The sequence below is a fragment of the Rhea pennata genome, chromosome 1, assembly GCF_028389875.1.
Source record: "Rhea pennata isolate bPtePen1 chromosome 1, bPtePen1.pri, whole genome shotgun sequence".
NCBI classification, from domain to species: domain Eukaryota; kingdom Metazoa; phylum Chordata; class Aves; order Rheiformes; family Rheidae; genus Rhea; species Rhea pennata.
The window spans coordinates 179,361,767-179,377,632 of NC_084663.1; the positions used below are offsets into that span (position 1 = coordinate 179,361,767).

Below are 15,866 nucleotides of genomic sequence, written 5' to 3' on the forward strand. Positions count from 1 at the left end.
GAAAGGATATAAAATATTTCAAGAAAATATCCATTTATGCTTGATGCACTGTTCCCGTTTCCTTACAGATTCTGACAACAGCAACAAGCTGCAAATAATGAAGTTCACTGGAATCCATGTTTGGATACCTCTTAATTATTTCATATTACACAGAAATATTTGGTTTCAGAAATGGAAAGAAAAGGAAGAGAAAGGTCCTCAAGACTGCTGAAATGCTAAACTATATTTTCCTACAATGCATCTGTTTTATCATCTTCTCCATTTCTTATTGTCTGAGTTTTATTTTGTTACGGACTTTTCTTCATTGGGGCTGTTACGCATAATTATATACATCACTTGTCACTGGCCACTGGCAGTCAAAGTTTTCAATGTTTAAGTCCATATATAATATTTATCTAATGATGATGTAAAATAGGATAAACGTGAATATGTTTTAATCTGATGCACAATCAGTAAATTTCTTAATACATACAAGGTATTAATTTGACTAAACAAAACCCAAATCACCACTCTTGTGAGAGGATTTTTGTTGTTATTGTTTTTGTTTTTTATTCAAGAGCCAAAGAACATTTTCTAAATCACTTATGTTTATTAATTCCTTTAATAAAATAAAAAAAAAATCTTTCGGCCCCAATAAAAACATTCAATAAATTATTCAAAACAAAGCACTTAGAAGTGCAGAATGCAGAAAAATTTTGCTTTAGTACCAATCAGTTCACTCCAAGTGGCTTTTTAGAATTACAAGCCAACACAAGAGCGGATCACTGGAGCATGCTCATACCTTCCCATATCTACTAAGGCAGCACAGATCAGGAGTCATTTCAGGGCCAATACGCAGCCAAGTAAGGTTCTGTCTTCCAACCTACCACTGCTCCAACAGGAAAGGCATTCTAAGGGAAGGTAATCAAAGTACCTCTACAGTTAAGCTCTTCCTTGCTGGCCTGAGAGTATGGCATTTAGGGTAGGATTTCATCTGGCTTTATACAGCATGTACAATGTAAATACCTGAGTTAGTGACCCTGGGCTCTTTTTAGAGCCAATGGAGACAAATGGGGATTTAAGGGATTATGTTACCCCTCAGATATATCATGGCTTAAAATCTGCTCGTCTCCATCGATTATAAAAGGAGTTCAGGGTGACTAACTCCAATTGACATCTTACATTGCAGACATCATCTAACATCAGACACCATGAATGTTGTACTTACTGCAGCAAGCACCAAATCCCTGAGCTCTATGATATATACGCTAATTCCTGCAGCTACTTGTACTACCATCCAGTCTGTTACAGAAGATTTGAGCATCCTAAATCTACTGAGTAAATGTAGAATTGCGTGATCCAGTCCCATAAACACTGCACTTTCTGGCTTGGATCAAGGGAAAGGTACGCAAATTTTGAATGAACCATAGCACTGAATTCAACTATTATAAAAAAATGTTTATATGATAACCTGAGAATTTGATCACAGTCAAATCCTCATCTCCTATGAGGAAAAAACATGCTTACGTTAAGTTTACACTTTCATTTTTTTCTTTCCTAAACCAGGACCAAGGCAAAAACATACAAGAAAGATTGTTCCAAATTATTGTGGAAGCAAATAACTTGGCAGAAAACAAAAAAGCACTTACAAATTTAGCAAAACTCCCTATTTACTGATACTAGCTAAGATTTTGAATCATAACTATGGATTGCATAAAGTTCTTATCCAGGATGAAAGGATTCTGTCTAATGGATGAACAACATGAAGTAAACACAATAAAGTCCTTTCTTCTCAGGTAGCTTTGGCTGCTATGAGAATATCTGCTTTCTCAGGACAGGTGCTTGGGAATTTATACTCCACTTGCAATAAAAGAAGGGCAAATTGGCAACACGAGCAATAATTTTTAACTTATGATTAAACAGGTTTGTAGTACTAATTGATCACTTATAGTAAGCATTTTATTATTAAGGCATTTGGTATGCTGTTTCTACTCTTTCTGCTATATTTGGATTGTGCTGTTAGAACTTATTTCCCAAGGAATCTTCTAATAGACCCCGCTTACCATACAAGGATGAATACACAGACATTAAACATTACTCTCCCCAACTCTTGCTTCTTTCTAATATGAATTTTGAAATACATATAAAACTATTTCCTCTTCCCATCATTTAAATAAAATAATTAGCCTCACATTGCCCAAAACAAAAGAATCATTAAGTATACTAGAGATTTTCCCTTTAGATTACCCATAATTTGATTGGTTCTGTGTTTAAAAAAAAAAAAAAAAAAAAAAAAAAAAAAAAAAAAAAAAAAAAAAGGAAAAAGAAAAAAAAAGGAAAAGGAAAAAAAAAAAGAGGCCTACCAAACAGTTTCACTAATTATTTAAGCAAAGTTTGATTGCAGATCATCTCCTATTTTGACTAATAGCAATACAAAGTTCTTTGCTCATAAAAAGGGGGCCAACAATATCTCCCAGACACTGGTCCTCATCGACTGAAGCACCCATTATCACCAGAACACTGGGAACACTATGAAGTGACCATGCTTTCAAATTTACCCTTATCTAAAGCAGCCTGTGACACATTATATCTTACATTTCCAAATACTCAAAAGATCACACAGTAAGTCGCCTTTTTCATTTACTGTCTACTCATTTCTCATTTACTGTTCAATATATGACACTTGAAAAATTGAAGGAAATTTCTATAGAAGAATTACCCTATGATGAGACAAAGAATATTGCATTCATTCCATATAAACTATATTTGTAACGTGAGAATATTACACTCAGTCCACATAGGCTACATCTGTAGTGTGAGATTTTTATTATGAAAACTTGATTCCTCGCCTGAGCAATTTCAAGCTTCATATCAAATGGAACAAAATGGTACAAAGCACTTCTAAATATCACTGCAACTACACAACTAGAAGCTGCATGGATATGTACAAGGGCAAACATTTAAGACTGACAAACAACCTGTAACATTATTTGATTTCAAATCATTAACTTTTTGAGCAAACATAAGATAAAAATAAGTTTATCTTCAACACAAAAAGCCCAATTAATGCTCCTCAGACATAGTAGTGGAGAGAAAAAAAAATACTGGCTTAAAAAGCATAATTTGAAATAGTCACAGAAATCTATGCAGGCACAGTTCACTATTTGATTTAATCCTGACTAGCAAGCTTAGACAAGCAGTAGAAATGTCCTTGCTCAAATACTTTTGAAAGTTGACATTTTCTATAAAGTTTTCTGAACTATCTAAATAGCATCCAGTTTCTATAGATTTATTTGATCCTCATCTCTGGAGCTGTCAATCTGGATAATAGAATTGGAACTATGATTCCCAACGGTCATGCTTCACTTGACCAACTCTTGTTGGGAATTTGTAGACAACTATAATTTTACTACTGGGAGCCGTGCTATGAAGTTCAGAGAGAATTAGTCACAAAAAGAATTTTTTTCTCTGGTAAACCGCTAGATGGAACCAGAGAATTCAATTATAGGAAATAATTAATTTCCTATACTGTACCTAAACAGGCTAAAACTGTGACTACTTCGTAACTTCTCTTAGTAAACATACTCAGCCTAACTGGCTAACAAAAAATATTGGAAGTTATCAGAGTCAGTAGCTTACTGATGGTTATTCAGTGGTCTTTACTGTAATCAGAACATGTTCTGTAGTTATTTCTTGACATTGACCTCAAAAATATATTAATTATTTATGAAACAGCATTTATTTTTGAAGCTTAGGTAGAATAAACATGAAAAGTGAGTGTTTAAAATATCATTCACAAACCTAGCTGATTTTATCGAGCCTTCTTTTACCAATTATCATTCTTAAGAACTTATTGGTACTACAAGTTTATTTTCCCTTCCCATCAACCTTAAAACTTAAAGTTTTCTAATGAGACAGAGTATTCACAAGATTTTATGTTCAATGTGAGTATAAATGATAAATTTGGATGTTTCTGTTGCTATTCTCAGAACCTCCTTTTTATAAAATAGGCAGTGTCATTTGAAAAACTTACCCAATACAGGAATGTTTTTAAAAAATGTACTTGCAACTATAAAAGCGCTAAATGTATGCAAAGCACCCTGCATTCTTTTGACAAACTAATGCAATCTAAATCAGTCACTTCGCATAATACATATCAGCCAACTTGTAACAGGGTCACAACCACCTGCTCTATAAACTTCCACTCATTTGTGACAAAATGTAGCAAAGGAAGACTTTTTCTCTTAACTAATTCTATTAGGACAGTAAACACATTAAAACAGTAAAGGAGCTTACATATATTCACGGCTTGTTGAAAGACTAAAACCTTCAATTCATCTTTCTAATCACAGATTTACCTAAAGCATGGATGAATTCTGCAATACACAACGTGTAGTTAAGTGTGCTAACTTTCCTACTTTCTGTAAGCTTACCATATTCTCCCTCCCACACTCTGCAGACTGTAGTTGTAAAAGGCATCATCTTATAACTTACAGTACCAAAAACACTGTTCAGGGAAGTGACTAACCATTACTGCACTAAAATACATTTAATATTGATGATAAACATTTTCAGACCTTTCAGATTACAAAAGGAATCAGTTCCCATACAAAGATCACCTATGACTTCTTCATATGCAACACAATGTATAAGATTTATTTACACATATTTGGCTTCATGCAAAAAAAATATTTGGACAGTAAAGGTTCTAAAAAGTTATCATATCGAATTTCTCAGCTAACATTAACCTTAAGGTCATTAAATATAATCTGCATTCTGTAAGACAAGCATTTCCAGTGATGTTACCTCACCCTTTGCAATTCCCACTTTTCTATAAGATGCTCCACTTCACCTCCGAGAATTGCAGTGTTACTGTCATCCAAAAGCAAAAATCCGTTTTTCACTTCAACAATTCCTGAAAGCTTAATTTTTGTTCCAGGTGGAGTGTTCAGGCTAAAAGTAGAAACAAAACAAATATTTCAAATATGTTTATTAATATTCTTCAACAAAAACAATATAATAGTCTACTGCTATTATATTGCAAACATTGTCTTATTTCACAATAAAAGACCAGCATCAAATATCTTTGCAATAGTTTCTTTACTATGCACAGAACTTTTTAATAGCTTTGGGGGAATGCTTCCCATTCATGAAACAAATATGCCATATTGCAAATTAGATTCTAACAAAGATGAATGTTTGCAAATTGTTTGTTTGCTTAAAATCTAATTTAACAATATCAAAGTAAGGATGTGATTTGTCTACACTAACAGAAGATGTCTCAAAGTCAGCTGTCTAAAAATAAGTTCCTCATCCTAGGATCCACTTAGAGTCAACAAACAGAGATTCTCCAGATGGTTAATCGCCTCGTTTGTTTTAGGCCTTTAACTTGGGAAAAAACAAAGAGCTGTCAGGAAAAAAAAAATGTGTGTAACTAATACCCATGATTGATCCAGAATTAATATAGAATTCATGCACCTTGTAGTGCTTCTTCCCTCATTACTCTTTGTTGTAAAAACATATGGCTGCTCTCTGTGGTCAGCTCCTACGGGAGGTACTCGTCTTTTTGTCAGTTTAATCCTCCCTGTGAAAAACAACAGCTAGATGCATAAAAAAAAATCATCGATCTCCAAATAATAATTGAAAAATATGATAAGTAACATAGCCAGAGAACAGCAATTTTTATTGTAAGAAACAGAAAAGAACTGTCAGTTACAACCTTTCAAATGAGAGACAACAGCCTCTTTAAAATCTGCTAACACTATCACTGCAATCATGGGACTTTACCACACAGTGAGGAACATTCACAGTGAAGTCAGCCAACTTTAGCACTAATGACATTAACCTTAGCAATATTAATGGATTTTCTGTATTGTTCTGATAAAAGATTAGAAAAAATAGATGAAAAACAAATCGGGCAATAAAGCAGAATTATGCAAAAAGAAGGGTAAATGGAATCACCACTCATTAAGAACAAGAACTTCTTATTTAAAAGCAAACTCTGCATTTGCTCAACAAGAAACACCATGTAGTGAAACAGTCTATTATTCAAAATTAATGGTCCAACTTCAAACCTGAAACAATCACATACTCACATCAAGATTTAGTTTCAGACAGGGTTACTTAAAAAGAAGAGCTTACATGCTTACAACAGAGTAACGAGTTCTGTGACATTTTGGAGACCATCTATAAGCTTTCAAATTATGTATTCTGCTGAGTGTACTTCCTTAAGTATTGTGTGATATGAAATTTACTTACACAGGAGCCTATTTGCCTTTCTTTTCTGCCCTTTTATATTCCACATTAGAATATGATATTCCACGGTCTGATGGCTCAAAGGCAGAATTAAACTATCATTAATTGTTCTACCTTTTCAAATAGTATCACTCTAACTGCAAGTGGGCTTCTACTCAGTAGTAGCTTAACATTAAAAAACAACATATAAAAGGTCTATGTTGCAGCCAGCAGAGAAAGACAAAAGAAGAAGATTCAGAGGTGTGTGGGTTTTGTTTGTTTGTTTGTTTGTTTTTAACCAAAATAAGTTGACATACAGCAAAACACGACTCCAGAGATGATTTTCAACATCTGAATAACCAAACACACGAAAATTCCAGAAGTTTAACAGGGATTAGTTTTATTATACCTTCATTTTTAACTGAAGAAATATTTATTAAAACAGTGCAAGTTAAAGCCTTGTCGTAGTAAAGCAGCACTAGCTGCTTAAGTTAGGTGTCAGGTCTGTGATATTCTTGTTATCAAAGTTCTACTACTACTAAAAATGAAAACTTGACCTCAGTCTACACACACCCAAAAGGCCATTTGCCTTGTTAACTCTGACTCGGTAGATGGCTGCATAAATTCCCTTTCTTCTAGTATGAACCTCAGCATAAACTGAACAGTAAGTTATATTCACATATACCTTCGCATGCTGAATTTAAGGTTCTCCATATACAAAGTTTAGGAAGGAGAGAAGAATAAATGTTTTTCTAACCAAGGAGTGTGACTACATAAGATATTTTATTAGTTTTACTTGCACACCTCTATTGGCTCTCTTCTTACAAGATTTCACTTTGCTTAATTTTTTTTTTTTTTTTTTTTTAACTTTACAGGTTGTCTTTAGCACAGATTTTCAGACACTGCAGGTGGACTTGGCCGGCAAATCAAAATCCTATCAAACAGTGTGCATATAGCAGGAGGGAGGAGAGGGGGCACAGAGCAAGGCGGAGTTGTGTGGGTTTTTTTTTTTTTTTTTTTTTTTTTTTTTTTTTTTTTTAATCTTGAGGGAAACACTCCACTGAAGCTCAACAACTTAACCACAGACTTTTGCCTTTATCATGGTTTGAAATGGAACAAGAACAGAAGAACACAGCTTTCTGGATAACAGAGGACACACATTATTTTTAAAATTAAAAAAACAGAACAGTAATAAAAAGAACAAAAGAGAAGTAACCAAACTTTGTCTTTTGCATTGCTGCTTCTCTGCCAAAAACAGGCTGTTTTGACAGGCATTTTTTCCACACATTAGTAAGGATGCTTCCATTATGTTAAGGGCATTTAAGTACCAAGAAAAACTCTAAAAAGAAAGTTGTTCACCTTATTTTTGACATGCTACTGTATTCAACAGCTGTGCAGCTTGTGTGTCCGTCAGTCATCTGCAAACGTAACATTCTGGGAGCGGCCTGAGATTCTTCATTATCCTTTGGTGCAGCAACATTGCGTATTTTCTGTATCTGTAGAACACATGGCCCTTGCAGCTATACATGCAAAATAGAAAAGATAAAAATGTTTGTTAACATCATGAAGCAAACATACAATATTATCTAGACATACTAGCAGATGCCCCCAGGCAAAGCAAAGTATGATTTGATTAAGCAAGTCAGGTCCGATTTCTATCACTCATGATATTTTAGAGCATACAGTAAGTAAAAAGAGCTGTTCCAGAGAGAGAATCACAATGTTTTATAAATTCCACAATATAAATCATGGAAAAGTACACAAAAAACACCATACACCAAACAAATGCTGCCACTTCCAAAATGCTACAGAGTACAGATAAAATTTCACATGCTGTACCCACAAATTCTCAGTGCCATAGTGTTCTACAGAAAACAGCCAGTCTTGAGGACTAAGTTGCAACAAGACTGCATTTCAAATACAACTGTTTTGTAAAAACTGACTGGAAGCACAGCCTCTTCAAAGGTGCAACCAGAACGTAATATAATAATACATTAACCTCAAGAGACATCACTGTCTCTTGACTTAGGTAAAGATGCAACATATCCATATCACAATTTATATCTTATTGAAAAAAAATTCAAACAAACAAACAAACAAACAAAAAACGCTCATCAACTTTGGGTTACAGCAGAGTAAACAATTGTGGTGGTTTTCTCTACTCCTTCATTGTGTAAGGAAGTAGGATTATTCTGATCTCTGAGAAATAACCCTGAACAATCTGCTACTCTCCTCTGATCTCCAGCACCCAAGAGAGAGCAGAAAAGATGAAAAAGAATGCACTTATCAGCTTCTTCCCTTTGAGAAACAGAGTAGGTAGCTCAGAAGAATATGAAGTGAGATCAAGTACCTAGAATGTGAATATATCTAAAAAGAAGAGGTAATTGAATAAATAAAAAACAGCAGCATGCGATTAGGAAAAAGAAATGAGATAAGAGCGACTTCATTTAGGGTGAGACACAAAAAACTGTCCTACAGTTTTGAAACAACAGCTAGTAATATAAATGATGTTTTCTGCATAGCTGTGATATTCTTCACACTTCCAAATGAATTTAAAATTTGAAAGACCATGCACCTTTTAAGACTTCAAATAAAATCACAAATTATAGAGTATTGTGGATGGATGATTTCTGGCAAGCTGAAGGGAGTAAGTTATGTTTATTTGAAATATACTTAAACCTAAAACTTTTGTATCATTTTTCTTCATTAATTGAAAGTTTGAGGAAAATAATGTAAACAAGGAGAAACTGCATCGAGTTTCAGTCATTTCTGAATGAACCTTATTTATGTCAATTATAATTATCTTACTAATTCTGTTTCTAATATGAATGGAAATTTTTCTTCCCATGATTTCAATAGAATCAAATTGGATAATGTACGGTGTGAAAACAAGTTTCTCTTTACTGGTTAACTTCAGCAAAGAAGTCACAGAAGATGATTTTTTTTTTTCCTCCTCTAGGAGTTCTATAGAAAAAGAGATTCTTTCTATAGTAGCAAAAGAACCACAGTGCTCATTCAGGTTGCTTCAATGCACTAACTTTAGGCTTGTCATAAATTAACAATTTTCAGTTTTACACAATTTTATGAAAAATTCAGATGAAAAAGTATTAGGTAAATGAGAAGCATCTCTAGTTAGCCACATCTCTAGTTGGGTCTGGTACTCGGCCTGACCTTTACTGTGATGGTTATTTCTTGTATAAGTGTCTAACAAATTCTAGTTCTGGGTACTTGTTTGTCTTATTTAAATAACTGCTTGATAGTTCTCTTAAAAATCTGGAGCTTGAAGAAGTGAGAGCTAGGCTAACTATAAATACATATGCAAACATGCTCATGTTTGCTGTTATCTAGTGTAGCATACACTACAATAAAGCAGAGCTGCACATTCGTTGAGTTTAGACAACAGGGTCTGGTTCTTTAACATTTTTTCGCAATGGATATCACATGTTGTTTTGAAAAAACAGGTGCAAAAGTGAAAAAGGAGCTTGTAGCATTCTGAAAACATACCACGTAAACAACTATTATTTCTATGGTCTTAATCAAGACCTTAGAGCTTCTGTGTCTCCTAGCCTCAGTTCAGCTCAGTGTTTCTTCACCCTCAACTTTCTTTAAAAAAGAAAGAAAAAGAAACATAAAAAGCGCACACTGTGACAACAGAAAAAAAATTCAGTCTTCCTGCAGAAAAAGGGACTACTATCACAGGATGTTAGGCAAATCCGGAAGGCAGACCTACTACCCCAGGACTCTTTGTGTTGATTACTGCAGCAGTCATCATGAGAATCAGGACAGAAAACTATTCTGAGACTCAAAAAAAAGATTTTATTTCTCCCCCCGACTCCAAAATAGCTATGGTTAGTAGACACATCTACAAGTTTAGTCAGAAAGAGTCAGCCAGACTGAAAGTTGCTCAGTTGAACCACAACATATACAAAAAAGGTGAGAAAAAAGACAAGCTTTGCCCAATAAAAAATTCCTAGTGAATTATCAAGTATTCTATTAGAATTGGTTATATCCCATCTGATAAAGTTTCCATTATAAAATGCCCTGCCTTTGGTTGCCTTAAGTATATTGAACATGCCAGACAATTTCTACATCACTAGGACTTTTTCTCCCTGCCAGGACAGCGAAAGAGGAGAAAAATATTTTAAAACATCAGCTTAAACATCAATTTAATTATTTCTGAAAATGGACAATACGCTTGGCTTGTGATTGAAGCAATGTTCTTTGAACACTACTACAGTCTCTACCCTTTGAAAAAAAGGGGGAGGGGGGACTGAAATTTGACAAAACTATAAAGATCCGGAGAATGAAAGGATATCTGGTTTATAAAGATATCTGGTTAACTATTCTTCAGCATAGGGCAAGAGATGGAAAAGTAATAAGTTAGACACACAGATACACAAACCCTAACAAAGAGCCGGTTACAGAGACAGTAGTGACATCCAGTACTCTTAAGACACTGACTGATGGGCCGCTGCAGGAACCACTCAAGTATAACCTGAAAGAGTTTCAGCCAGAACTCTGTAACTGATAAGAAGGAAAACAAGATTATCGGGGGTCTGATGGACAAAAGCAAACTTATTACAGGCTCTCTGAGCGGAATTGTGGGACTGTGTAAAATGTATCATGTGATGAGGACAGGAACACTGAAGCTAGAAAAAGGGAGGGACCAAGGTGGATTCAGGAGAGCACCAACATGGAAAGAGGGAAAAAAGAAGAGGAAGGGGGATGAAAAGGGGCTGGTTGCCTATAGGCAAGGTGCTGCTCAGATGGCTTGTTTGAGTCATTTTGCCTGATTGCTGCTTTCTTATCTTCTCATTCTCTCTATTCCCACTTACTTGCCTTTCGAGTGCACTCCCTATTCTGTGTGTACCTGTGCCCAGTCTGCACTCACACTTCACACTGGACTAGCTAGTAAGAAGGACGAAGGGTCTCAGTGCCAGCAATGGAGGGCAGAGGCCGTGGGTCTAACGAGTGCCAGGATATGGGGGCCAGCAACTGGAGAGACCAAGTGTCTAAGACCGACCACTGCAGAGATCCACGTTGCGTGCATATGAACCACTAGCAAACTTCAATCCTGATTAGCCAGATAGGAGGAACAGGATCAGGCTGTTGGTGGTCACGACTGTGGGAGTACTTTCTGTCTTTATGTGGCTGCTAGTAAAAGCACTGTTTTATGTGTTGCCAGCCATGTTAGCAGCGCACATGTACATGCATATATGTGAGCCACTGGGGGGAATATATATGCAGACTCACTATTCGCTGGACCTTGTCACATAGGTACACCAGGTTCTGCGACCCTATCTAGAAGACTGCTCCAGAATTAGAGCCCATCTACTGCCTGGGGTTCTCGCAGATCACAAAGGATAACTCCCCTGGGCACCAGAGTCCATGGTATTCAGCTATCTTTAGCAAAAAAAGGTATGTGGGGTATGGCTCTTTTCTCCCTCCTTCCCCCACCCCAAACCAGACCCATTAAAATCCTCTAAATGCAGTAAAGTTAAAAAAGATATGGTAGGCAATTCTAATAGTCAATTTTGCAAGTCGCTGTTCTCACTGAGCACACAAAAATATCTCTCCAAACCCAGTAATGATTGGATCATGTAGGCGCTGCTTCCACAGCCAATAGAGTTCATCAGCCCAAAGTTACAAGGTCCTTAAGTTCACTCTGTTAACACTTGCTCCTAGCTCCTTCAAATCACAGGCTCCACAGAACTCCTCTTTCCCATGCTTTTGGTGACTTCTTTGATAGTACCAGGATGGGGAGATGAAAGTCATCTGATGCTGGTACATTCCAAAACATCAAAGAAAGAGCAAAGTATAACTGCACTATTTGGAACAGAAGAACGACAGCACTGTCTAAATAATAATATGGGAGTCTACACAAGAAACCAGTCATTCCACAAATATTTACAAACTGGACAAGCAACTGAACATGTGTTAACATTGGAATGCTGTGAAAAGCAGCTCAGGATGGCCTTAGAATAAAAAAACTATATAAACACAACTATAAAAATATTTCTGTGTGCCACATTAGTAATGCTATAAATAGCTTTCAAGAAACAGATTTTAAAAGAAGAATATAAGTTAAAATACAGAACATAAGCAAAATGATTTGAGGAATGATGGTGTATTTCATAAGATCATTAATGATCTGCTTACCTTTTCAAGGTAAAAAAAAGAGAAATATTTCTACTATAATGTTAATTATTTAGCTTTGAAATTAATTTACACCAAAAAACCTGAATAAGTCAGAGCTCTGAAATTTAAAATAACAGCAAGCGGCACAAGCCTAATGACTGGAATTTGAAGTTTAATAAATCAAAAGGTAGAAATAAGGTATATAATGGTAACGGGGATAATGAATCTCTGAAACAAGTCATTCTTTTCTACAGTGCACAATGCTTTGCAATCAAGAACAGCTAACTATCTGGAAAGTCCAAAACAATTAGGGTTCAGCACAAAAAGCAACTGAATAAGCATATGATAGATGCCAGAAGGATGCCTTTCGCATCCTAAAATCCACAATTGTATGACTGGGAAAAAACAGTCATTAGAATAAAAAGGAAGAAATCCTGAGTCTCTGATCTCAGTAAAGGAAAGATCTTGCCCAAAGACCTTGTTCACTTCACTATTTGGTGCATCGTCCTTCCCTTTGATGTCATTTACAAATTTCACTATCACTCTTCATATTCTACTGAGCCATTAACCAAAATTTACTATCAAAATGACACTCTGGAACAGACTTTGTAGGACCACCTTGAAATGCATTCATAATTTGGCAGTGAAGTATATGTACTTTGAGAGTGATTTTTCAAGCAGTCCAATGCTTAAATTATAATAGCACATTAACATACTCAAAAGAAAAGTAAGTTATGCCATAAATGTAATATCATTAATAAATTTCACATTTTACAACTTCATATAGTCTTCTTTGCATTTTTATTCCATTAAAAATATTTCATGTATATTTATGATCAGGGCGAGGACATTTCTTTTAAATCCTATGCAAACATGGCCATCTTGTGGTTAAGGCTGGTAATACTGATTTTTAGAGCCATGCAAGACACAGATACAAATGAGTGAATACAATATTTTTGAAAAACACTACACTAAAGTTGACAATCACCTATAATGGTCAAGTATCTAGGCTACTTCACATTCAGACTCTATGTCATCTTGTACACAAATATTTGCATATTGCATTAATATCACAAAAGTTATTTTCCATGGAAAATAGAAATACACTGTATGCTCTCAACAAGCAAACAAGCAGTGCTGATCCTTGTCGCAAATGAGAGGAACAACTGTAGCATATAATTTCTATTGCTTTCTGAAGCATTTCTGAACAACAAATGACTACTTTCTTCTGAGATATTATATAAACAAATCATTCCTATCTCAACTATATTCTCTACTGACACAAAGCAAGTTCTATCTTTTATATGCTAAATGTATAGTTCTGTGACATTATTTTTATACATCCTATATTTTATATATTACATTTTATATTAAGTAAGAGCACTTAAGTAGTCAGATCCGCTTTATTTTACTTTTAAAAAAAAGTTAGAAAAGCAAAGATTCCATACATTATCTAACAATCTGGGCTAAAAATTGCAAAACACAGTCATTCTGTGAAAAGAACACAATCTTTTCTTTGCAATCATTATTATTATCTGAAAGCTGGAATATTATCTCCCGCCTGCCAATGGTTCCCAGCTTTTTGGCAGAATAATTCCCTATGGTCTAGGATCTAAATAAAATACAGTAGGTTAAAAAATAAAAGTAAATAAAATATTACTAAAAGTTCATATGTGAAAATTCATGGCTCCTTAATAGTACTGACAGAAGCACGCAAGCCCCCCAAATTTAAAAAGTCCTATAACACAGACCATTAAGAGCCATAATTTTCCTTGGTCCTGCCTGTTTCCTCCAGCTTCGTGAAACTACTGCAAGTGTTGCCTGGAATCTTTTGTCTATAAGAAAAGAAATGTTCTTTCCCTCAGTCTTTATTTTCACTCTTTAACTACTAAAAATGGAAGAAATCTAGCACCATTGACCTGTCTCAATTATCTGACAACCTGGGAAACAAAAATACCTCGAATCACATTTCAAAAGGAAAATTTGGATCGCATTAGATTCCTGCATCATTCATGTCTACTGCCAAGTCCTTCAACCATAAGGCATAACCCCATCCAGAAGATTATCCAGCTCCCTTTAAGAACAGCTAGGTTTTTTTTGTCTTGACAACTGCTACCTGAAAAATATGTTCCAGAATAGTATTAGACTAATGACTAAATATCTTTTTTTTTTTTTCAGTTTTCAACCCAGACTTCTTCACAAATAGTTAAATCCACTTCTCTATAGAGAATTGTCCTTTAACTTAAAATAATCTTATTCCCCTTTTATTTTTCCTCCTTTCTGATATGCTCACAAAGTCTACAGCCCCTCCATGTTTCAATTTTGCTAAATTAAGAAACAAGCTCTTTCAACATATTTTCTTTTCCACATTCCTATTAATCCTCCTCCATATTTGCCACATCTGATTTACACCTTTCTCAAAACCAGTGACCAACACTATACAATCAGCATCTGTAACAGTCTAAGCAATGTCTTTTCAGACATGGAAATGTCTCAGAAATAACTCCTAATTTCATTTACATATTCACAGCCCCATTGCATGTTTTACGGTCAACAATACTTTCTATAATCCAGTCTCTAACCTCTGCACTCCTTCCCAAATACAGACTTCCCAGCCTACAATAGGATTAACTGGCCCCAAACATGCAATTTCAAACTTCATACAAGTAAACTTAAATCATGTAATTCTTCTTATAGCATATGTCAAACTAATTTTGTATTTGAAAGGCAACCTTAATTTCGAGGCATGCATAAATTTCTTCTGCACTTTTAACACCAATAGTAATCAATCACAAGCTCATTTCCAACATTTGTCCTTGAAGAATCAGAAATCCAGCTTCTAGCTCTATATTTTCCTGTCATTACAAACAACTGATGACATCTTTTAATCAGTTCTTTAGCCATGTTGCACCTGTAGTACTTGGGCCCCTGTCCCTCATTCTTACTTACAAATTTCCTTGAGGCCCTGCACCAAGTACTTTCAGATTTTCCAGCCGAGGGAAACACATTAGACCTGGATCTGATATTCAATCATCTTACCAAAACACAAAACACTAAGTTACATTTTTATGATGTCCCTTGATAAAGTAGTTGCTTTTTACTCATTTATTTTTCTCTGGGTTTTAAAAATTCCTTCTCTCAAAAAATTTTGAATGATCAAACTAAGTGTTGTGAATCTCATACTATGATATTTGCTATCAAACCTGTGATATCATGAGTCAGTTTTCAGGATTCAGGATGAAGATCAACTGATCCTTTCTAACCTGACTGCACCAAATTTAAGTTCTGCTTGCTCAGATACAGTAAGCATAACTTCTAAATGCTCTCTTTCATCTTTAGAAACTGGAGACAAAGTATAAAACTAGGAACAAAATAAATTATCATTTATTTCTTTATTCTCTCGTCTTTTCCGCTAGCAGGCTTTAAGCCACAGCTCATTGTTCCTGACATGCAATTCTGCAAAATACAAGTGTATTTTTGGGTGCACATATGCAGTACCTTTCTCCTGTAAAGGG

General features: G+C 35.1%; 1 protein-coding gene across 2 annotated transcripts in view; it reads right to left on the reverse strand.

Moving 5' to 3' along the window:
* The window catches only part of TDRD3 (tudor domain containing 3), a 114,478-nt gene that overhangs the window by 48,670 nt on the left and 49,942 nt on the right, over positions 1-15,866 (reverse strand). For both annotated transcript variants that reach the window (XM_062566921.1, XM_062566922.1), the window contains 2 exons: positions 7,573-7,733; positions 4,791-4,932 (listed from right to left, as the gene is read on the reverse strand). In XM_062566921.1, the coding sequence (XP_062422905.1) occupies positions 4,791-4,932; positions 7,573-7,733 (303 nt within the window). The remainder of the gene's footprint in view (positions 1-4,790; positions 4,933-7,572; positions 7,734-15,866) is intronic.